The sequence below is a fragment of the Schistocerca serialis genome, chromosome 5 (assembly GCF_023864345.2).
Source record: "Schistocerca serialis cubense isolate TAMUIC-IGC-003099 chromosome 5, iqSchSeri2.2, whole genome shotgun sequence".
Classification (NCBI taxonomy): domain Eukaryota; kingdom Metazoa; phylum Arthropoda; class Insecta; order Orthoptera; family Acrididae; genus Schistocerca; species Schistocerca serialis.
Window position 1 is genome coordinate 522,860,822 of NC_064642.1, and position 24,896 is coordinate 522,885,717.

The following is a 24,896-nucleotide window of genomic DNA, read 5'->3' on the forward strand; positions in this document are numbered from 1 at the left end:
ACACACACACGCACACACACACACACACACACACACACACACCTATACGGCTATGATCTCTTAGGTTTTCTCAATTCTATTTATAATGATGTGCTTCTGAGCATTCTCCCAGCAGAAAGTCAGGAAACACCCTGTTATTCAATATGACTTTTTATTAGATGTGAAATTTATGTACCGAAGGATACTAAAACTTTACCTTTATACACTGCATCCTTCACTGATATTTCAGGAACTTGCTTTGTCAGGAGATAATAAGTTAGCTATTTCTGAGTATGATTATCTTTGTTTAGAACTCTTCAGTGCTTCCCCCAAACCATTTTAAGTTTATCTGCCAATGCATGATGATTCTTTTGCATCTGAACGTATGAGATTTAGCTGTGTGCCCAAGGAGAGGTTAGCTATTAATGTGGTGTCCATGTTTCGTACATTTTCACCTTTTTTCCAGAATTTAAAAATATTACTGACTTCATGTCACTATGTTACAACAAATTGACTGAGATTTGCTTGAGCCTTTCTCCTCCTTCCAAGCCTTGTCTGCATTTGTATTTCTTTTTTAACTTTGTTGCTTTTAAATGTGTATAAAAGGCTATCTGTACTACTCCTATTGCTAAATTGTAAAAATTCTCTCTCTCTCTCTCTCTCTCTCTCTCTCCCTCTCCCTCTCCCTCCCTCCCCACCACCCCTCCCCTCTCCTCCCTCCCTCCCTCATTTCCAAATTATATATTTGCCAGTTTCAAATTTTACTTTCCTTTTCAAGTGTTTTTAATTTTTCTTGTGTCTAGTTCTTAACCAGAATCAACTGTAACTGTTGACACTTCTTTAGGCTTAACAAATGTGTCATTTGTGCCCTGTTCATACTTTGTCACTTGCTTAATCTGCATCTGGCTGCTCTCTATTTAATGAATCGATGTAACACCTCAATAGAGCACTGCTTGTTGGTCACTCCAGTAGTTTTTTTGACTTTCTGTGGGTATGTGTTATTGTGAGCTGATTTCTCCTACAATAAGTATGAAAATCACCCCAAAAAGAATAAAGCAGGGTGCATAATTGAACAACAGGTCATGTTAGGAGCTAGAGATAGTGATAATAACCAGGAGTATAATTTTCTAGAGACATAACTCTACATTGTTGAGAGCCACTGGATAAATTTCCCAGTCCATTTATCTACTTCTCATCCATGTAATTGCCAATTAATTGAACCATTAGTGTGTACTGAAGACAAAAACTAATACCCTCTATTTCCTATCCTCATACCTCAACACATCACCTTGAAATGAATGTGAAGTTAAATGTAGTTCCAAGCATGTTACAGAAAAGTAATTGATATTGCTCTGCTACAAGCAAAGTGACCATTATAACTTCCTGGCAGGTTAAATCTCCCTCCTAGCCCATAAATGGCAGTCAATAATAGCATTGGCCCTGAAAGACACGGTCCTGGATTTGATTCTCATTTTGGCATACAGTTTGAACCTGCCACAATCTTCTGCAAAGTGAAAGCTTGATTCTGGAAAGTAATCAACACTTTTAATTCCTCTCTGCAGACAGGTAATTGTGCAGGCTGAGCCAGCTGCCTGAAACAGTCAATACTCATGTCACACAGCATCATAGGCTCCGACACAACAAAAAATGTTGTGGTTCAATTCTCTTTTTTTTTTAAGCTAGAGCTGTTGATAATATGGATGTTTTAATTTTATTTGTTTATTTATTTTAAACTTTGAGATAAATTCTCAATGACTGACCTAATCAATAACATTACTGATTATGGTGCAGTCTGGTACAACCATACACAGAATAACATCCAGAGTAGCTGGTATAATGTCACACAGTGTCTTTAAACACAACACTTAATCAGTCAAAGAATTCATCAGTTGCCAGTTTTTCTTCTTATATCATTACTGCTGACACGGTATACATGAAGTAGCACCCAGATAAAATTTTTCATCTTATTAGGAAAATTTGTCAACACTTAAATAAATAAATATATATATATATTAATGATAATAAGTAACAAAAGTTAGTGCAGACTGCCTGAAATGTGATCTTCCTTTGCAGCCTCTCCTGCCAATGAAATGGTTCCTGCAGTGGGTTGTCAGCAAATTTCTTTGGTTATTGATGAAGACAAATGTCTATCAGCTTTGGGATCCTAGATGGACATTTGCTGATGATGATGGTATACTGTAACAGACTTTTTACACATTTCAATATTTATTATGATGAATAGATGAAACAGTCTCAAGTTTCAGTCAACAAAATTATGCTATATATTATTTGTTAATTCCTAAAGTTCTTTTCAGCCTCAAAAATGATGACTTCTCACATCTTGTACTGCCACTGTATCATTCTTCAGCTGTCATATTTTCTCTATGTTTGTATATAAAAACAAAGATGAGGTGACTTACCGAACAAAAGCGCTGGCAGGTCGATAGACACACAAACAAACACAAACATACACACAAAATTCAAGCTTTCGCAACAAACTGTTGCCTCATCAGGAAAGAGGGAAGGAGAGGGGAAGACGAAAGGAAGTGGGTTTTAAGGGAGAGGGTAAGGAGTCATTCCAATCCCGGGAGTGGAAAGACTTACCTTAGGGGGAAAAAAGGACAGGTATACACTCGCACACACGCACATATCCATCCACACATACAGACACAAGCAGACATGGTCTTTAAATATGTCTGCTTGTGTCTGTATGTGTGGATGGATATGTGCGTGTGTGTGAGTGTATACCTGTCCTTTTTTCCCCCTAAGGTAAGTCTTTCCACTCCCGGGATTGGAATGACTCCTTACCCTCTCCCTTAAAACCCACTTCCTTTCGTCTTCCCCTCTCCTTCCCTCTTTCCTGATGAGGCAACAGTTTGTTGCGAAAGCTTGAATTTTGTGTGTATGTATGTGTTTGTTTGTGTGTCTATCGACCTGCCAGCGCTTTTGTTCGGTAAGTCACCTCATCTTTGTTTTTATATACAATTTTTCCCACGTGGAATGTTTCCTTCCATTATATTGATTTCTCTATGTTTGATTTTACAATTCATTACTTTAGCAAGTTGACCTTATGGACTGGCAGTCTTTGATTTTTTTCATTTTTATATTACTTGATGGTCCATGCCTAGATTCAGATTCAAATTCTTTATTAGTCATTCAGCATTATTACATGCAGTAGACTTCATCAGTTCACTTAACCTATTAATTTTGTAAAATACATTTTTACATATTTAAGTTGATACTGGACATTTCTAAAAATTCTTTTAATAGCATGGGTTAGTTAACAAGAAGTTGTGTAACTTTTTTCTTAAACACTTTTATTAGCATGCTTGAGGCATGTCTAGACAATTTGTTGTATATTTCAATTGCCATATACTAATGACTATTGTTAGTTTTTGTTAATCTATTTTGCGGCATGGACAGAGAAGTATAGATTTGTTACACCTAAATTTGGTAGTTCAGCAAGTATATAGTTAACACTATCACAAATATATAGATTAATAACTGTTAATTTTCTATGTTTAATAAACATTGGTTTGCATTGTGTCCTATTATCTACTTTTACCATACCTCTGATTGCTTTCTTCTGGATCACCAGAATTTCATTAATTTTTTGTTGTTTCCTCTGAGTATTAACCCATACCTTAAAACAGATTGAAAAAAAGCAAAGTACACCATCCTCACATATTCAAATGCCACACAGCATCAAGTATGAAACCTAAAAAATTTGCTATTTGTTTTTCTATTTTTACAGACTTTGATAATCTGAATCACATATTCTGGGTCTTTTTCTCATTTAGCAGTAGACCATTCACATTAAACCATGATGTTGCATTTTCTTTTGCCAAATTCATACTACTAACAAGGGTATCAAATACATGGTTCACATACAGAAAAGTTGTATCATCTGCAGATGTATATGTCTTTATGTCTATGTTTCTTGGTAAGTCATTTACATGTACAAGGAATAGAAGTGGTCCTAATTTAGATCCCTGGGGCATGCTGTGTTGAACCTCAATTGTGTTTCACAGCTGACTTCCTGAACTCATGACTTGCGTCCTTGTATTAAGGTATGATTTGAGGAGTTTTAAACTTTTGTCACATATTCCATTGTACTAAAGTTTAGAGAGCAAAACAGAGCAGCCAAAACAGCCAAAGTCCTTGCTCAGATCACGTAAGGCTACCTGAATGTGAGCATGGTCCTTGAATGTTTCTCACAAATAGTTCTGTGGCTGGTATGGTTGACTTTTATTTTCTGTAACCAAACTGTGATGTGTTTAGCATATCATTTAGTTCTAGGTATTCATACATCTGCTGACTCATTATGCCTTCAATGACTGTGGCTAGTCGTGGAATAAGAGAAATTGGCCTATAGTTTGCTGGATCAGATTTGCTACCCTTCTTAAAGACTGGAGTCACCTTGGATAGTTTGAGAAGTTCGGGAGAAACCCCTTCTATGAGAGACAATTTTATCGAATATGTTAATGGTGCTGCAATGTAATGTATTATTTCTTTCAATAGATAGTCTGAAATATTAAAAATATCTATGCTATATGAATTTCTTATTTCTTTGACAATTTTAAGAACTTCATCTTGAAATACTTCTTTGGAGTGTTTCAAGGAAGGTTTGGCCTGATAATGATTAAGGTTTGTGCTCTTAAGATACTCCATATATGTTACATTGGGTTTACTAATCAACTTTTTGATTTCATCAACACAGCTTACAAAATATTTGTTGAATGTGTCTGATGGCATTGGGGCTGTCTTATCAAAGTTTTTGAGTTCACATTTAATGGTATTGATTACTGACCAGGCTGCTTTGCATTGGTTTTTACTATGTTTTTATGAGATTAGTGTTGTATCTCTGTTTTGCCAGTAGTTGCTCCTTATTACACAGTTTCTTAGTGGTTGTTTCAAGGTCCTTAATTTCATTAGAATTATTTACTTTGCCAAGGCACTTTAACAGCAGTAGCTTATTTTTTAATGTTTCCAACTCCTTGGTGTACCACAATTTACCCTTTCTTGTTTTATGATATTTGTTTGAAATAAGATGAGTTTTCAGCATACATTTTAAGTAATTGTGGAATGTTTCATGAATTGTTTGAGCATTGAAATAATTTGTCTCGGTTAGTTATGCTCAGCTGGTGTGTCAGTTTTCTGAGATTGTTTTTTGTTAGTATTAAGGTATTAGATAACTTTTGTACTGCCTTGTTCCCATGCCCTATTATAAAATGTATTAACTCTACTGTTCACATGGAGTGGTCTGGGAAATCAAATTCCTGTACACTGGTGGCTCTGAATTTACATGATGGAAATTGTGCTGTTTTAGCATATTCAGTAACTCATGTACACTGAATTTGTTACATGGTACATCAAATCTTGAATTAATGTCTCCCCCAGTTATAGTTACATATTTTTCCACTTTGTTCTGTGGCAGAGTGCACTGCGCAAATTATCTAAAAACGTTTTTTCATCTGGGTCAGGGGAATGGTTAACACATACTTCCATTAGTTTCGAAGTGTTTCTCTACACATGCCCAACTAAGATCTCATGCTCTAAACTCTATTTCATTTGAAACATAGATAACAGTACCACCATTACGGTACTGGAATCTGCAAAAACTGTTTCCATCTTTGTAACCTTTTGGTATGTGGTATTCTATTTGTCCTGGTTTAAGCCAATATTCAGATAAACATAAGAAAGAATACTTATTTTATATTAATGGTTTCTCCAGTATTTCAGCTTTACTTTCAAGACCCTGAATGTTTAGAAATAAGATTTTGTTGTTGCTGCTGGTGCTGCTGCTTCTGATGATGGTGTTGCTACTGTTTCACTTATTTCTGGTGTTTGCTCTTCCACAACTACTGTGCTGTTCTGTGAGCTGCTTGCATTTGGGATGTTCACTTGCATTAACAAAACTCACATTTGTCTTGGAGGGCTGTAGCTTCACTGAAGCAAATTTCCCATTTGAGTCTCGAGGTAACCCATACATCTTGTCCTGAGATGTACGACTCCTGTACCATCACACTGCACATTTGAAATTTTATTTAGTACATCCAAATATTTTGTTACATTTTCAAACAGTCTGCAAATATTTTGCATCTCTACATTTACACTTTCAGTTTCTTTGTTTACACAGGACCATTCTCTCAAGTCATAAAGATGTGGCACTGAAGAAACAATAATGTGTAATGAGATTAAAAAACATTTTTTTCATTCCTTGCGTCATCGTTTGATCCTGCCAGAAAGACAAAAAAGTTCTTTTTGCTCAATTAGGAAATTTCTTCCTGACTCATTGATGGGGCACCACTGCTTTTCACTCCTGGCTTTATTATGCAATTAAAATTCTGACTGCTTGTCTGCCGTAATTCAGTGGCCATATTTCACCCTTGGCTGGCTGCATACAGTTCAATTTACATGTACTTGCTATTCAGAGCTTACCGATTTTCTGTCTACCTTTGCTGTGTGCAATGTATTTTTTGGAACTTTTTATTTTGTCTTTTTTGCTAACATAAGACTTCAGTTTTGTGAAGCAGTGTGATAAAATTCTCTACAAAACTTGAAAAATCACCTTTAAAAATTTCTAAACATTAGTAAGTACAAAAATACTTTTGTTATCATATTATCCTTACTTGTAACAGCATGCATCATGTGAGATCAGTGGTTTGATTCTCACTAGATTGAACATACCTTTATTTAAATTTTGTTTATATTATTGTATGAAAATATTAATCAACAAATACTGAATCATAATTTTTTAACAAAATTAACATCCTTCTATATTTAATTTCTGGTCATATAAGAAAATAAAAATTTGGTACAAACATCCTAAATGCTTCATTGTTAAATGGGAAAAAAAACGCTTCAATAATACCGTCCAATCTCTACAAATAAAAAAGTATTATATTTTCTATTTGATGTTCTACATATTTGTACTAAATTTTAATTTCCTGCCAGTACTCAGATTTCATGGGATAAATAACTAAAAACAATAAGGCAGCAGTTTTATCTAAAATTTATAATCCAGTATTTATTAGTTGTTGTTGTTGTTGTTGTTGTTGTAGTGGTGGTTGTGAGTCTGAAGACTGGTTTGATGCAGCTTTCATTTGCTAATTCACATATCTATTTGTTAATAAATATTAAATTTAGATAAATGATAAAAGATTTCTTGCAACATTAGCATAAAAAGATCTTCCAGGCAGTGAGCTTCAAATCTCATAAGTATCAAGAAAAGCAAAGATAGCCAGAACATAAAGTCCCCTTGTAAATAGGATCTTGAGATGAACAACCTACAGCAGCACTCCTTACAGAAATAAAATGGCCTCTGTTATGAGGCTCCAGAAAATAGCTGTAGTAAGATCACATGATTGAGGTTAGCTAACTTTGCCACTTCCACTAGCTGCCCCCCCCCCCCCCCCCACAAAAAAAAAAAAAAAAAAAAAAAAAAGGGGGGGGGGGATTTGTGGTGACAGACTTTGACAATTCACAGGGGTTGGACAGAAATATGGAAACACCAAAAACACAACACATTACCAAGCCCAATATGGTATGGAAAACCAGTTGGCTTTCAAAACAGCTTTCTCATCTCAGAATAGATGGATAATGTCCTGTATGGTTTTCAAGGCAATATGACACCATTCATCCTACAAAATGGTGGCAACTTCAGGTAACAATGATGGAAGTGGATAGCAATCACACACCCTTCTCTCCAAAGTAGACCACAAAGGCTCAATTCAGCAATATTGAGATCTGGTGAGTGTGGTGGCCAAGGGTGATGCGACAATTCATCCTCATGCTCACAAAACCAGCCCTGGATGATGAACAGAGGCCCTGTCATCTTTGAACATATTGTCCCCATTGGGCAACAAACATCGTACTATAGAAGGAGCTGATTATCCGAAATGGTCGCAGAATCCTTGGCAGTAAGGTGACCTTGCAGAGTAACCATAGGGCCCATGGATTACCATGCCCAAATATTCACTGAACCCCTACCATATTTTACTCTTGGGATATAATCTTGGCCAGAAGTGATGAAGAAAAGGCTACTGCTAGAGCGGAGAAGCAAAACCATCTGCCTCTGCTTCAAATCTATTTCTCTGAAATAAACTATCTAGATTGCTTATTTTTTTTTAAATGTATTACGTCATTTCTAAAATATTTTGGCTACTCACATCATCATGCCCCAGCTCAGGACCTCTGAAACAAAATTAAGTATCAACATGTAGAAAATCTTGTGCTATATAGGCAGCTGACATTCAGCTTTGACAAAGGTTTACTCCGCAGTGACATTGAACTTCATTTTCAGAGTTCACAGTTTGAGTTCAATGGAGGTAGTAGATAAAAAATGCTATGGAATAATGTAATAAACAAAAGCTCTTAAGCAATATAGACCTTAAGTTCATAGACATTATTGACTCATTTCAGGAATTTGTTTACTTTATTGATTTTGAAATTTCTCCACATCCACTTTTCACATGAAACAAGTCAATATCTCAACAATGCCCACCAGCCACAATGAGGAGTCCATTCCTACCAAGCAGGAGTTCTTGAAAAATGATGCTTGCTATAAGAGAACCTGATATCCTTCAGTTCGCATTTGTGGCAACAAGAGGTGCCCCTCACTCTCGATATTGGTGCAACTCACCGAGGCCACGTGAAACTGATCACCAGTTGCCAACATTGCTTCCAACTCATCCATCAATTTCCATTAATGTTTGCTGGTGAAAATTACTGGCAAGTTTAGCACTTGTAACCATAGAAACAAGAAAATTATTAATAGCACTGCTGAAAACTAGATGCTGGTCACTTCCACACTGAAGAATGTAAGAAAGTGTCCTGAGTTCATGTAAAAGCTAAGTAAAGAGTTTACTGTGGATGCTGCTGCAGATAGCTATCAACTCCACAAGAGCTGCTGCACTGACAAGGGAACATTCCCTAGTGTCATTGAACGATCTTGATGAAACGTGGCAGATGTGTAGAGGGGGCAAAATAGTGAAATATCTATCTTTTTATTTGTGCCCAATTTCACTGTTCACTTTTAAGAGGCAAAGCACACAAAGAAAGGTAATTTGACACATAAGTTTAGAGGGAATAGCTTCAAAACCATGAAATTTAAAAAATTTGTTTAGTATAAAAGTTGAAATGTAACTAACATTCTTGAAAACTGTATAATCAACTTCTGAAGAAATTTGAAAATTTGCAAATTACACCATCATTAATGAATTTTCCAAAATAAGAAACTTTTGTTACAATGTGAATTAAGGAAGCTATCAAGGTACCAACATCCTTGTGTAATAAAGCTGGTTCTGTAATACAATTTTTTGAAAATAAGTTGTACACAATGTGCTGTCAGAGTATGTGCAGCATCCCTAATTAAAATGCCTAGATGTTAATTATTATTCTAATTATTTGTTTTACTTATTTTGGTTTATGTTTTACACTGTTATTTGCATTGTACTTTTTTCATTTTTTAGTTTACCATTTCAGATAGGTGTATTTTATTAACTGAAAATAATAATTGACCCATTATTATGATACAAAATCATTGCAGTAATATAATCAGTAAAGAAATGCATACAGCGTAATGCTTTTTTACACCATGCATACATAATGAATAAGTTTCTCCTGCACTAGGAAATACAATATCTGTCAAATATTGTTTGACTTGTTCAGATGTTGGCTTACCAAATTTTTATGTTGTCACAATAACATTTGAGGCTTCATAAAGAGATTCTTGGATCAAACTCTCCATTAGTTTCTCATAAAACTATGAAAAGGGGGGTAAGCACTTTGTGAGCTACAGAGACTGTAGGCTCAATGTGTAACTGTAAGTAACTGATGACAATGACTGCACCATGAATTCAACTTTCATTGCACCCTTTTGGAAAGAAGTACATTCAGAGTGTAACTGCAGGTTGAATCCATTCCGATAAGAGTTATACACATTTCAGCCCCTTCTGAACTTGCACTACAAATCATAAAATGACCTCATTGAGATCATTTTTGTCATTTATATTGTGTTTAATTGTAAACCTTATTATTTTCCAAGATACAGTTTCATGTTCCTTTTTAAAATGCAGTAGCCATTTGGGGCTTAACTTGAAGTTGTGTAACTTTAGTTCTCTGTTCATTTGCAAGGCCCACTTTTCGAGGGCAGTATCATGGATAACGAGTTGATGACCCATGGCCTCTAGTACTTTTTGTGAAGTCCAGTGGCATATTACCTTTAACTTATCATATTTTGAGCCATCATGAAGAACACACTTTCCCCAGTGATACAGCTGTCTCACTGACATAACTTTGTGATCTTTATGTGCCCAGATGAAAGCAACCTTTTTCCCTTGTTTCTGTTTTTCCAAAATTCAACTGCATATTTCTGGTATTCAAAATTTAATTCACTTTCTGAAGAAAGACATTGCCTGGGATGAAAGACTCTTCACATGTTTTGCAGACAGGTACACAATCATAATCAATCATTGTTTCATCTTAGAGCTCTGATCCATCAAACTATACCCATTATCTTGTTCCACAATAGTCGAATGCTCATCAATGCTGTCACAAATCAGTACTACAATGGTGTCTTTCAGTTCCACATCCTGTGAACTGAGAGAACTCTCAGGGAATTCCATACTGCTGAAATGATCGTTTAGAATTTGACAAATATTAACTGGGTTAATGATCAGTATCTTCCCAATAGGCATGTGTAGAGCATCTCATTGCCAATTCGATGCTGCCTGTGTTGTAGACCTGACTTGTTCTGCTCATCTGCTGTGATTGTTTTTGCTTGTGCTGTTTTCTTTTTGTTTAATTTTTTATGATGTCAAGTTTAAGTGAACAACACACAGCTGTGAAATTTTGTTTTCTACTCAGCAAAAATGCTGCTGAAACTGTTTTAATGTTGAAAACAGATTACCAAGATGATGGTATTGGAAAAACTCAAGTGTACGAGTGGTTTGCTCAATTTAAAAATGGCAACATGTTGACTGATGACAAACCTCATTCTGTAAGTCCATCAACTGCCAAAATCGACAAAAATATTGAAAAAATTTGAGAGCCTTTGCTGACAGACCATCAACAGACAGTTAATCAACTGTCAGAGATTAGTGGCAGACAAGAGACTGGTTCTTACACCATGACACTGCAACTGCACACACAGCCATCTCTGTTAGACAGTTTTTGGCTAAAAATGGCATGGTTCCACTGCCTCACATACCTCACTTTCCTGGCCTGTCTCCATGTGACTTTTCTGTATTTCCATGCATGGAAAAGGGCATGAAAGGACACCACAACACTGAAGAAGACAAGAAAAAAACAAAGGGAGGAGCTATCAGCCATTTCCAAAGATGACTGCAGAAAATGTTTTGAACTATGGAATTAGTTGTAATGGAGGATTTTTTGAAGGGGATAAGATTTTTTGTAAACAACTTAAAAATATGTAAATTTTAAAAAATAATTCTTGTTTTTACTGGGTACCCCCTCATACACAATAAAAAGTCATACACCATTGGGAAACAAGTTTGTTCAACACAGGTTCAGTGAAAACTGAGAAGTACAGGCAGTCTGAAGAAGAATCCATAGAAATATCTGTGTTGATGAACACGTCCTGAAATCCACTTGATGCAAAGAACATTCTGTCAGAGTGGGGTCCTGAAGAGGTCCGGGAGTTGCGCAGTGATGTGTAGTTCCATAGTAGTAGTAAACGGCAGATGAAGCTGCTGCAGAACCGTCAGCAGCAGCTTATACAATAGGTGGCACCAACGAGAAGACACCAACATGCGCGTTTCTCAGAGACTCACGTTGTTATCTGTGGTGTTTCCATCTAGCTGTACAGCCTTGTACCCCATGAGCTGTTAGTTGGTGAACCTCAGTAGACTGCAGGCCATGAACTGCATGCATCTCTGGGCTGTGGCTAGTGACAAGTGGTGTCAGACAGGGCCAACTTCTAGAGTTGGTAACAGGGTGTATTACTGCATGTTACAAAATTTTATAATCTTCAGCTAGTTGTCTTCAGAAACAGCTATTAATGTATGAAACAAATCTTGAAACCACCATTGTCATGTCATGAACAACTTGTGCAAAGACTGTTTCCGACAGGTAGCATGCCGAGCCGTACATACTCAAATGCTTTGTCCCAACAGATCAGCTTTTGCTGATGGTGCACACACAGTTTGTGAGACCTTCTCTTCAAGAGTCTACAGAGATGCACCACAAAGAGAATGTGACTTATACGATTCAGCCATCAGTCTCTGTAGCCGTCAAACTGTTTGTGCCCCTTTTCATAGTTTTAAAAGAAACTAAGGGAGAGTCTAGACCAAGAATTCAATAATCTCTTTATGAACCGCCAAATGTTCTCATGATGGCATTGAAATCTGGTAAGCTAACATCTAAATGAGACAAATGATATTTGACAGATGTCTTTCCAAGTGTGGGAGAAAATTCATTCATTTTTGTACTTGATGGAAAAAAACATTATGTTGTAAGCATTTCTTTACTGATTTTCATTACTGTACTATTTTCAATTAACAGACTACATGTATGTGAAATGGTAAACTAAAAAATTTACAGTGTAATACAACAACTTAAAATATAAACCAAAACAAGTAAAAAAATTAGAATAACGATGAACATTTACATATTTTAATTAGGTATGTTGCACATACTCTGACAGAACATTGTGTTCAACTTATTTTCCAAGAATCTTATCACAGAAACCAGGTCTGTTGTACATGGATGGATGTGACATGAAAGTTTCTTTAATTCTTCTTGTGACAGAAGTTTCCATTTTGCAAAATTCATCAGTGGTGGTGGGGTAATTTGCAAATTTTCAAATTTTTTTCAAAAGTTGATTGTAAAATTTTCAAGAATGTTAGTTACGCTTCGGCTTTTATATGAAGCACATTTTTTAATATTTCATGGTTTTGAAGATATTCCCTCTAAATATAATATGCCAAATTACCTTCCAGAGAGTATTTTACCCCTTAAATGTGAAATTGGGCTCAAACAAAAAGATACATTTTCCATTATTTTTCCCTCTCTACACACAAAGTCTGATCTTGTTTCATCCAGATCATTCATTGATACTTGGAAATGTTACCTTGTGAGATTAGTAATACAGGCCAATGAAAAAAAAATTAACTTCTTTTACCTTGATAGTTGATGTTTATAGATATTTACGAGCTGAATCCAAATCTAGCCTTAGTGGTGTTTTTTTTTTTTTTTTTTTTTTTTTTTTTTTTTTTTTTTTTTTTAAAAAAAATCACCCATAGTTTTCGAGCAATATGCTTTTTATTATATAGTATAAAAATTCTACATTATAGGGTAAATGGGGAAATTAATGAAATACTTTGTTACAACATAAGCATGATTTGTATTTACAGTAAGCTTCTTAAAACAATGATACGTGTTAATAGAGGTTTCACTTGTAAGCTGAAACTGTTTGTATTGTCTTTCTTTCTTTCATTCTTTGAAGCTTCTTGTGTAGCTTTTTCTACGATGAGTTGCTTGCTGAACTTCTCGGTGAAGTGGCCAACAGTAGTCCCCCATGATGTTGGTGTTCCAGCAGCCTTGGTAACATTTTTCCATCACTTTAATGTCCTGGAGAAAATGCTCTCCTTACTCCTCACTAACATCTCTCATATTGTCCAGGAAGTAATCAGGGTGACTGTTCAAAAAGTGAACTTACAGGCTCATTAAACATCCTAAAGTTTTAAACTTCTTTAACATTGTAGCTATAATAGAAACATAATCTGGGTCCTATTCAGGTCCTAAGAACTTTGTAATGACTTATTTGAATGATATCCATGTTTATTTCTCATTTAACGTCATTGTGTGTTCAAAGTTAACATCAAACATCAATTTTTCTAATGTCAGGTCTGACAAAGATGCCTTCTTTTAGTTTAGCTTCTAAAAGGTGTAGAAACTTTTGGCAGAGATACTTAAAGCATGGTCCATCTTTAGGCAAAGCCTTTACAAACTGTTTCATTAGGCCTAACTTTATATACAGAGGTGGTAGGAGTATGTTTTTCGGATCTACAAGGTTTTTGAGTAGAATGTTCTTCTCACCAGGTTTTAAAGACTCCCTCACAGACCAGTTCTTTCTGCACCAGTGTTGTTCCCTAGCACTACTGTCCCATTCACACAAGAAACATGGAAATTTGGTAAAGCCACCTTGCTGACAAAGGAGCAGGCATGTTACTTTTAGATAGCCACATATCATCCAACCATGAGCAGAATAGCCTATTTTATTTAGCACTATTTCTAGGTTTTCATAGCTTTCTTTCATATGTATAGAATGTCCAACAAGTATAGATGCATACATGTTACCATTGTAACAAAACAGCCTTTAAACTAGTTTTGGATGAATCAATAAACAGCCTCCAGTCTTTCTTTTTGTATTAAGTACCAAACTCATTCATCAGACTGGGAATGTCTGAGCAGTACACTAAATCAACTTCTTATTGATAAAACTTGGAAAATTGCTGCTCTCTCTTTCTACACATGTATATGCTGGTTCCAACTGCCAATAAGTTCTTTTCTTTTAATCTAGAGCCAAGCAATTCAGCTTTTTCTTTCGTTAAACCCAGATCCCTAACCAAATCGTTAAGCTCAGTCTGAGTAAACAATTTGGGCTCTAGACTTTCTGTGTTACAATTGAAATCATTATCATCTGGTTCATGTAAATCAGATTGTACACCAGAAAATACTTCTGTTGGAATAGAATTTAAATCATCTGGTGGTTCAGGAACTGGCAAATCTACACCACCCCCTATTGGTCGCATGGCAGATGGAAGGTTAGGGTAGCTTATTACCTTCTTGTTTCTCAAATTATGACCAGTAATGTCAACACTGTAAAAGTAGCAATCATCAGAATGATTTCTTCGCTCCCTCCATATCATAGGAACAGCAAATCTAAAGGCTTTTTTCTACTTTTTGGGCCATTTTCTCAGATCTTCAACACACACATAACATACCTTATGTGGTGCCCAAGATTTACCTTGATCACCAAGTTTAGATCATAAGTATAATACATAAACCTTTTTCACAGAGTCCACAATGTTTATTTGTTGTTTTTAATCATAAATTCACCACAAATATAACAAAAACTGTCAGCAGAGTTTTTATGACGATTAGACATTGTACTGAGCACATCTACAGGAAACAGGAAAGTGAGGTTAGGTTGACAGTAAACAAAACACAATCTGTTAACACAAAAATAGAATCGACCTTTTTTTGCTAGCAAATGTTTTTCATCTGTGTTACCAACATCATCTATGTTCATAACATATTTTAACTATATAAATGCTGTTAAATTCTTTAAAAAATCGGTTAATGTAATAAATTTTACTGGAAAATATGAAGAAATGGTGGGTGATACAGTTTTTTAAGTATCATATTTTTATTTCCCACCCTAAAAAAACATAAGAATAAGGCATTTTCAGCAAAAAAAAAAAAAAAAAAAAAAAAAAAAAAAAAATTCCATCATTGGCCTGTGTTATTGATCTGGATGACACTGTGAAAACGTCATACTTCTTGCTTTCACAAACTTAATAGCTACTGTTCTGCCACATCCTTAGCTATGGAATTTAGAGGCTATTGAAGAACATAAATCATCAGAACACCAATTACAATTTCTGTATGTATCCCAGAAAATTACTTACTTATTTGAATTTTTTTCTGGGAGGTTATAATTCTTTGATGAACATAGCAGTAAGTTCTGAATGGTCTTTGACAACTGTAATGAACAGAGATTGAATGTCTAAATAAATTTAGTTGTAAGCTGATTTGTTGGACTTCTCCAAAAATGTAATTCATCTGTTAAAGAAGTTGATTATCAAACGCTCCTCCATCCCTTTCATGAAAATAATTCTGACCAATCAAGACTCACAAAAGAGACAGGGAAGGTTAGAAGTAGAGAGTATTAGTTGTTACAAGTCTGTTAGTTCCACAAATTTGTCCAGCAAACTTCAGTGAAAATGACAAAGACAGATATGTTTTACATCATGAAAAAGATCGGTCTTAGATTCTATGACTACAACTTCCAAGGAAATTAAGGGCTAAATTACTATCTTCCATAGACATAAAAATGATGCTACAGTGGTGACAGAAAACTTTGTGCTTTTATGCAGGCTTACAGGCAGTCATTCTTCCTAAGTACTTCTTAATAGGAATTGGGCTAATGATACACATGCGCCATGGATCACTCACCACATGCCATACATAGACTTGCTGAACAATTATACATAGTGTGTCAGGAAGAATATACACACACACACACACACACACACACACACACACACACACACACACACACACAAACATAGCAGTAAGTTCCTAATGGTTTCTGACAACTGTTTCACTCTCCCAAGTGTGTGTGTGTGTGTGTGTGTGTGTGTGTTTTCCACATCTTCTCATAAATCACTGGAACAATCTCAACAAAACGTGGGACACACATCTCTTACTGCCAGGCAACAATCATTGTGCGGGTGACAAACTCCTATCATAGTTCAGGTTATATGACATCTTAAAGACTGAGATCTGTGAAAAACTGCTGCATCATGCATGACATTTAAATTTATTACTTCTGTGCTACTAACTCTATTCACAATAAATTTCACAAGAAGTATCAACATACACCGCTAAATGCACCAGCAAAATTATATCGTGTTAGCACACATAGTTCATGAGATATGCCATCATAAACACTGAGATGTGTGAAAAAATCCTAAATTCTGCATGACATTTAAATTTATTACTTCTTTTCTACTAAACATATTCTCAAAATATTTTTCAGACAGTATCCACATATGGTTCTGAATGTACCTACAAAACTGTATCACTGTTTGACTCATAGATCAGGAGATACTATGTCATAAATCTGAGATGCATTAAAAACTGCCGCATTGTATTGACATTTACATTTATTACTCATTTGCTACTAATTCTACTCACAACATATTTTGTAGACAGTATCCACACTTGCCACTCAATGTACCTACACAAATACATAATTGTACAACACATAATTAGAGAGATATGATGTCATAAACCCTGAGATGCATGTAAAACTACTGTATTGTACATGACATTTAAATTTATTATTTCTTTTTTGTTAATTGTTCTCTCAACACATTTTGCAGACAGTGTCCACATACACCACTGAATGCACCTACAAAATTATATCATTATATGATCCATACATCTGGAGATATGATGTCATAAATACTGAGATGCATGAAAAACTGCCACATCATACTTGATGTTTAAATTTATTATTCCTTTGGTGCTAACTCTGTTTGCAACATACTTCACAAAAAGTATCCACATATGCCACCGAATGTATTACACAAATACATCACTGTATGACACATAGTTCAAGAGATATGAGACCGTAAACACTGAGATGCATGAAAAATTGCTGCATCATGCATGATATTTTAATACATTTATTCTTGACTACTAACAATATGACACTCATTCAGTCAGGTCAAATTAAGGAATCCCGAACACCTGATAGCACTTTTGATAGCTTCCAACTGTGAAGCGCAAACTGCTGTAGGTGATACAGTAGACGTCTGTAGAGCTATGAAGAGGTGTTGCTGTAGAGATTTTACAAAATCGTATTGTATACACATGAAGCAGATAAGCTCAGTGCACAGAAACTCTCCAGGACTATGTTCCTTAATTTGGATAGTGTACTTATTTTGGGAAAAGTTAGTATGGACTAATTTGAATAAAACATTTCATATAAGATGTGTCCAGCTTTTGTAGGCTACAGAGATACAGCTGTTAGAACATAACTCAAACAAATTCTGACGGAAGGTCTTAAGCTGGCAAGTGACTAATTTCAAAGTTGATTTTCATGAATTCCAATGCAGGCATCAGTGCATTTTTGTATTCTCTTGACAACACATGTAATTCTGCTCAGCTGCTCTGTTTGCCTTTGCATTCTTTTATGGGGCAACACTATTCAAAATTCAAACGATCAGTTTCTTTGTAGACTTCACCTTCAACCATCCCCACAGGTAAAAAATCTACAAGGCAAGTTCAAGAAAACTTGGTGGCTAAGAAATGTGACTGTTTGTGCCAATCCATCGTCGAGGGAATGTTAGGTTTAAATGATTTGCCTCCTGTTGACTAGAAAGTGCAGGGGCCTCATCGTGCTGGAGAACATACCCATCCTGGTTGACAAAGGAATCTCTTCAGTAATGTTGGATAATTGTATTCAAGAAAGCCAAGGTAACTGGGCCCTGTAATGCAGTGCCTTAACACAACAGCCCCAATCAACTGTCTATCATATCACACTACACATTTACAGAGAAGTATTCTTGAAAATGTGCCTCCACATAGGCAGATGGGGTTGTGTTAGACTGACAATGTGAGTTATAAGTATCACTGATACCATAATGAGTGAAAAAGAGAGTTAATGGAACTATTTGGCAATTTGCAATTAGCCAACAAAAAAATTCCAGTCATCTTTTTTCTTTCCTTCCCAAAGGTGTTAAATGTGCTGTAAATGATAAGAAAAGAGGCTGTGTGTATATAATGTCCACCATATTTGTATATATGAGACACTGATACACATTGTTGCAAAGTGGATGGAATACTGCAATGCCAAGGCACTTTGGAACACAGTGATCCACTTATCATCCCAAAGGCAAGCATCTGATGATGCATCTAATCTGCAGACTTCCCTGCGCTTTACATCAACGTGTGGAAAGAATCTAGTAGCAACTTTTCACTGCAGCATTTTGTCACTCATCTGTGCATACCACTGCTACCAGACAGTGAAACATTTCAGTATGAAGGTGCTACAAATAACTGCCTGTCTGCAGTGAATGGGTTAGTGAAAAGTTTGGTGACAGAGTGCTGTGGATCTACGTACTGGGTCAGATAGCCTCCTCCAGCCAGCCACCAGGTGAGATCAGAGGTTTGATGCCATTGTGCTGCCCATGGAATCCAGCAAAGCTTTCACCTAGCCCCATAGTCTATGCTAAGGGCAATCATTCCAGCCTGCAAGAATGCTGTGCTAGCACTAGCTGGCTGCCAGTGCTACTTAATACTGTTTGAGTGTGCTGTCTCCCAGCAGCATTCATGACCTTCAGGAATGACTGTCTCTGCTAAGATGCTGGACTGACATTGAGCTGTGCCCACCTGACAAGTTGCAGGCACACCTGTAGCTGCTCTAGCTTCATGAATAATAAAGAGTCTTCTGGAGCTCTGTCTGTCTTTCTGTGACTACATTCACCTCTGGCTGTTTCATATAGTCCCCATCAGCCTATTGAACCCACAGACCCCAGGTGGGAGAAGAGCTACACCATCCTTACAACCAGAAGAATGTCTCCCCACCACGCCATAGTGGTCACAGCACAATGATACTATTATAGTGTAGAAATTCTGTGTGTGCTTGTTGAAGAACTACATTGTACCAATAGAACAATGTCTTCTACTTCATCTACACTGTGTTCATTTGTGCATCCATTTGAAGCATGGCACTGGATGCTGTGCCAATGTCATACAGTTTGGCACAAGCACAAGTAAATTCTCTAAAATTTGGTACTTTGAGGTTAGCAAGTTATCTCTGGTACTCTCTATGAGCAGCAGCAGAATTTCTGCTATGGAACACATACACAAATACCACATTGGGTACTCAGCATTTGTAAATACATGCAGTGTGCTACATACAGTAGAATAGGCCAACAAACTGCAATCACAGTTGAATAATTGTTTTTTAAACTCAAACACAACTTTGCAACTTGAACTTGAGAACAAACAATGACATAGATAAACCCACAGCAACTGAAGTACCAACATGTGAAATGAAAATATGTTTCTATAACTAGCTGTATCTCTTTAACAAGAAATGATTGGACACATGTTATGTGAAATGTTTTTATTCAAATAAGTCTGTACTACCACCTCTAAAATATTTACTATTCGTTTTGTAAAACCTTGTGTAGTTATAGATATTTATTACAGAAAAGACATGGGATTGTGGTGCTCAGTGGGACAAACTATTACTTCAAAATAAATGTTGATGAACATTTGTGTTTGATATAACTACATGTGAAATGTGAGAGTATATCAAATATAAGCAGATGCTTACTAGTAATACACTGCTGACCATTAAAATTGAAGCATCATGAATGTACCCTACAAGAAACTACTTGCTCGGATATGCAAATGATTAGCATTTTAGTGCAACTGTGCAAAGTAGATAGGACAAATGCCATCTATATTATATGTATAAGGAAGCATTGTACAGTGGATTTCTCACTTAGAAATTGCATTTAAATGTTGTTTGTTTGTGAGAAGGCCATATTATGGCTCAAGTAATAAGGAGAACTGTCTACTGGCACTTGCTGTAAATTGACAATGGCCGGTGGGCATTCAAGGCTGATTTATTGTTCCATGATATTGCTGTTGCAATGATCAGAATCCCATAACTATCGTGTGCATATACGAGGGCTATCCACAAAGTACATTACGTTTTCGAATTAAAAATAAATAAAGTATTGGAAATTTTTTTATTATATACAGATGAAAGCCACACTTAAATACTACTTTTCTACATAGTTGCCATTTAAATTAAGGCACTTATCGTGGCGATGGACGAACTTGGAAATTCCTTCGTCGTAAAATTCGGCCGCCTGCGCCTTCAACCACGTGGTTACCTCTTCTTGAAGCTGTGCGTCGCCATGAAAACACTGCATAGCCAACCACTTCTTCATTTCTGGGAATAAGTGGAAGTCACTTGGTGCCAGGTCGGGACTGTACGGCGGATGAGGAAACGACTCCCACTTAAAAGATTCGAGAACTTCACGAGTGGCATTTGCCGTGTGGGCCCGAGCGTTGTCGTGAATCAGCAAGATCTTTGAGTCCAACTTTCCCCTGCGCTTGTTTTGTATTGCTCTTCTGAGGTTGTACAGAGTTTGGCAATACCTTTGAGAGTTTATTGTAGTGCCTCTTTCCAGGAACTCCACAAAAATCACACCTTTTCTGTCCCAAAAGAGGTAACCACGTGGTTGAAGGCGCAGGCGGCCGAATTTTATGACGAAGGAATTTCCAAGCTCGTCCATCGCTACGATAAGTGCCTTAATTTAAATGGCAACTATGTAGAAAAGTAGTATTTAAGTGTGGCTTTCATCTGTATATAATAAAAAAATTTCCAATACTTTATTTATTTTTAATTCCAAAACGTAATGTACTTTGTGGATAGCCCTCATACAATTAATATGCTCAGGAGGGCCATACTCAGTGCCATGCAAGGTACCAAGCAACTGGTGCTTGAGGGGATAGACACATTTTGCAGTCAGCCAAGTGGTGTTGTACAGTTGTATCGCTTTCACTTACCTTGAGTCAAGAAACGTTTTTTTTTTTTTTTTTTTTTTTTCTTCTTCCCATGGGTTGCCAAGAGACTCACACATCATCACTAGCCAGTCACTATGATTGGTGAACTCTGGTGATATAGACTTCAAGCAGCATCAAATGATATACACACATATGTCAACCAAGCTCAATTCAACTCGATACTCAGTAGAGTTACAACTATTGTTGCTCTCAGAGCCAGAGGTGGCAGCCCTGTGTACTAAAGTCACATCCTACACATCCCCAAATCACCTTAAAAAAATTAAATTATGTTTTTCCTCTTACTCTACATACATACAATAAGTAAAATTTGGCTATTTGCTAACTTCTGGTGTTGCAATTTTAATGGCTAACAGCGTATCATTATGTTGATCATTGAATTAAAAAGTACAGTTGTTTCATTTTTCTTTGTTGTCTCCTGTCCTGTCTACATTCTTTCATAATTGGGAAAACAGTTGCTTAATATCTTAAGAAAAAAATAAGGAAATTGGTTGAGGATTTTATGCACAGATTTTATGCACGTAAGTCATCTGCACCAAGTGCTTACCTGAGTGGCTGAAATGTGGGGAAGACAAGTCGAGCTGTAATGGTAACTGTTATAGAACAACGGAACACATAACAGCCAACATTTCCAATGTTGTTCTAGAGATACAATGTTTATGTGATCAGTTACAGTGCAGATTTGAGGAACAAATGCCTTGAACCTATTGACTAAGTTCACAGTAGTAGTTCTTATGAATGGTCCCAGAGGAAATCAACTAACAGAATGCAACTGCAGTGTCAGGTCATTGTTGCGAAGACTTTTGCAGCCTACACAGGGGCACCTGTGGTGCTCCTGTGCATATCCACACAGGGATGAATCCAGCCAGTGTATGGGAAAATTTTTGGCACAACTGTGGCAAATGTTGTATCTTGTGACATACGTGTGATTTCAATCCACCCTTCATTAACCATGATATACAAGAGTAAGGTTTTCATCCCCGTCAAAATTATTCCTTAAATACTTTCTTAGCTAGTATCAAACAATGGAAAATCCAGGATGGATTGTAACAATATTATGAACAGGAAAGTTGCTACTTACCATATCTCGGGGATGCTGAGTCGCAGATAGGCACAACAAAAAGACAAAGCTTCCGGCCAGTAAGGCCTTTGTCAAAAATATGCAACAGACATATATGATACACACTCAAACAAATGCAACTCACACACATGACTGCAGTCTCAGGCAACTGGAGCCACGCTGGCAATGTGTGTGTTTGTATGTCTGTTGTCTGTTTTTGACAAAGACCTTATTGGCTGAAAGCTTTATTTGTGACAGTCTTTTTGTTGTTCCTATCTGTGAATCAGCAGCTCTGCTATATGGTTCTTAGCTAGTATGATGTTTCCATGAAATTTTAAGCACAGGTGTTCTCCTTTTATATTTACTCATTTCACAAATAACGTTAAAGTCCTTTACTGTGATCATGGTACAGAAATGTAATGCATGTACTATCATTTTAACAAAGTCAACACCTTTTTTGAATTGTTTGCATCAGTGCTTCATCTAAGCATATTGCTGAGCTTCTCCTCTGACCTAATTAAGTAAATGATGATAAATTCCTACAAAAGTAAATTTTTGTTCATGCAGAAGTGCACTATGATGTGCAGAAAAACTAGAGTGTACTCTTTCTCTTGCCCAACAGAATAAAGTGTTTCTGTAGGAATGTGATAACTCAAACCATAGCTTTCTCATTCCATTAAGATGATATATACAATGTGAACAAATGTTATAAATGAATAAACTAATATGTCTGTTACAACATCTACAGTAATTACTATTATAGACATACACCTCTTATGAACTCAGTGCTTGGAACAATTAAAATTCATCAAAAGTATGCCATATTTAAAAAAAAGGCTCATTTCTGTTTGCTGCACCTTTACTTCTTAATGTAAAACAGTTGGACTGCTCCTGATAACAAAGTTTGTTGCAGGAACTGCATACACTGAAGTTGAAGCAGACACATTTGTAACAAGAGATGAGGGTGCTTCCCTTCCAACTAGTGAAGGATCTCTTCCTGAGAGACAAGGCTATCATACTTACATGACACCTGTGGTTCATCACATAAATCCAGCAAATAAGACACAACCAAGACCATGTGATAAACGAGTAGATCTCTATATCTTACAGCCAGATCGACTTAATATCAATCCACTGAAAGGAAAGCTAACAAACTGCCATTCAACAGGATGTGAAAGGTAAGTTCAACCTTCTTTTCTTATACGTTGGCATTGTTAGTTTTGTAGTTATAGGTAACTCCTCTTTTCCTCCTTAGAGCTGTATGTGCCTTATGTAACATGACAATCTCACTAACTGAAAATGTCTTGTTCCCTTTCTTAGACCTTTCAGTGTTCAAAAAATACCTAAAAGCAATTTAATTCTGTTGGTTGTTGACACTCTATGCCCATGTGGCAGCAAACAACTTAGTATAGTACCACAGGAAGTAACTTATGATTCTGTATCTGAAGCAGAAGGAGCACACTGTCGTAATAAGCCACAGGAGGCAATGTACAGAAGAAGGCCTCCAAAGTGTATGAATTATCACCCAGAGGTAATAAGTCATTTATCATTTATATGTCATTCGTACTAAAATATCCTCACAGTATTATAAATAGTCTTGCTATAATCTCAAAACTTGAATAATTTATGTGTTTGCTCTTTTTGTTTACATTTACTGTGTAGCTATTGAACTGACAATTTGACATAATTACATTGTGCTTCCTTGGTTTCCCCTCACACATTAGCTGATACACATTAATCTGTTATTCTCAGCAAGCTGTGTTCTATTTATTTTAATAAAAGCCAAGAAATTCATTCATTTTCAGTTCATGGAAACTTAGTGATAACTTATGTCCTTGAAAATTGATATTATCTTCTGTTTTCATTAAATTATGTTTAATGTAACCAAGCAAAATTGTTGAACCACACCTCTTTGTGCAGATATATGATGTAAATGTAAGGGATGATCAAAATGTTTCTGTTTGAAGGCCATGAAGTCCAGAATCAGTTAGCCAATCATGCAGATTTATTGTGAGCATTGAGACAATCATCCCACTGATGCTCCAGGTTGAAACATCCGCTTAGTAAAACACCATGTTGTGCTGCATGAAGGAGTCCATAACTGTCTGCGGCCACAAGTTCTTATCCAACAGGAATTCTCCTCCGAGGCCTTTTTTAAGGGACTGAAGGTGTGATAATCGCATGGGGAGAGACCAAGACTATAGGATGGATGCCTCAGTGTCTCCCACTTTAGTTGGTGCTACCTCTGCATTACGACATAAGCAATATGGGGACATGCACTATCAAGAAGTTGCACCACCCCTTGTCGCTCAGTTTGAAATTGCTGTCCTGTTGACAAAATCATGTACTCTTATTTCCTCTACTTCTTTGGTGACTGAATCTGAGAACCCACTGGCAATTGGCATTGCACATCACCTATGTCTGGTCAAACCTACAAGAATTTCTGAGAAGACAATGTCAAGTTCACCATGTAGGTTAGAAGAAAATAAGGTGC

At 36.4% G+C, this 24,896-nt stretch overlaps 1 protein-coding gene across 1 annotated transcript in view; it reads left to right on the plus strand.

Moving 5' to 3' along the window:
* Window positions 1–24,896, plus strand: part of LOC126481176 (voltage-dependent calcium channel subunit alpha-2/delta-3) — an 885,717-nt gene that overhangs the window by 855,130 nt on the left and 5,691 nt on the right. Inside the window, exons 24-26 of the mRNA XM_050104748.1 lie at window positions 2,053–2,170; window positions 23,316–23,580; window positions 23,723–23,933. Coding sequence (XP_049960705.1) covers window positions 2,053–2,170; window positions 23,316–23,580; window positions 23,723–23,933 — 594 coding nt within the window. The remainder of the gene's footprint in view (window positions 1–2,052; window positions 2,171–23,315; window positions 23,581–23,722; window positions 23,934–24,896) is intronic.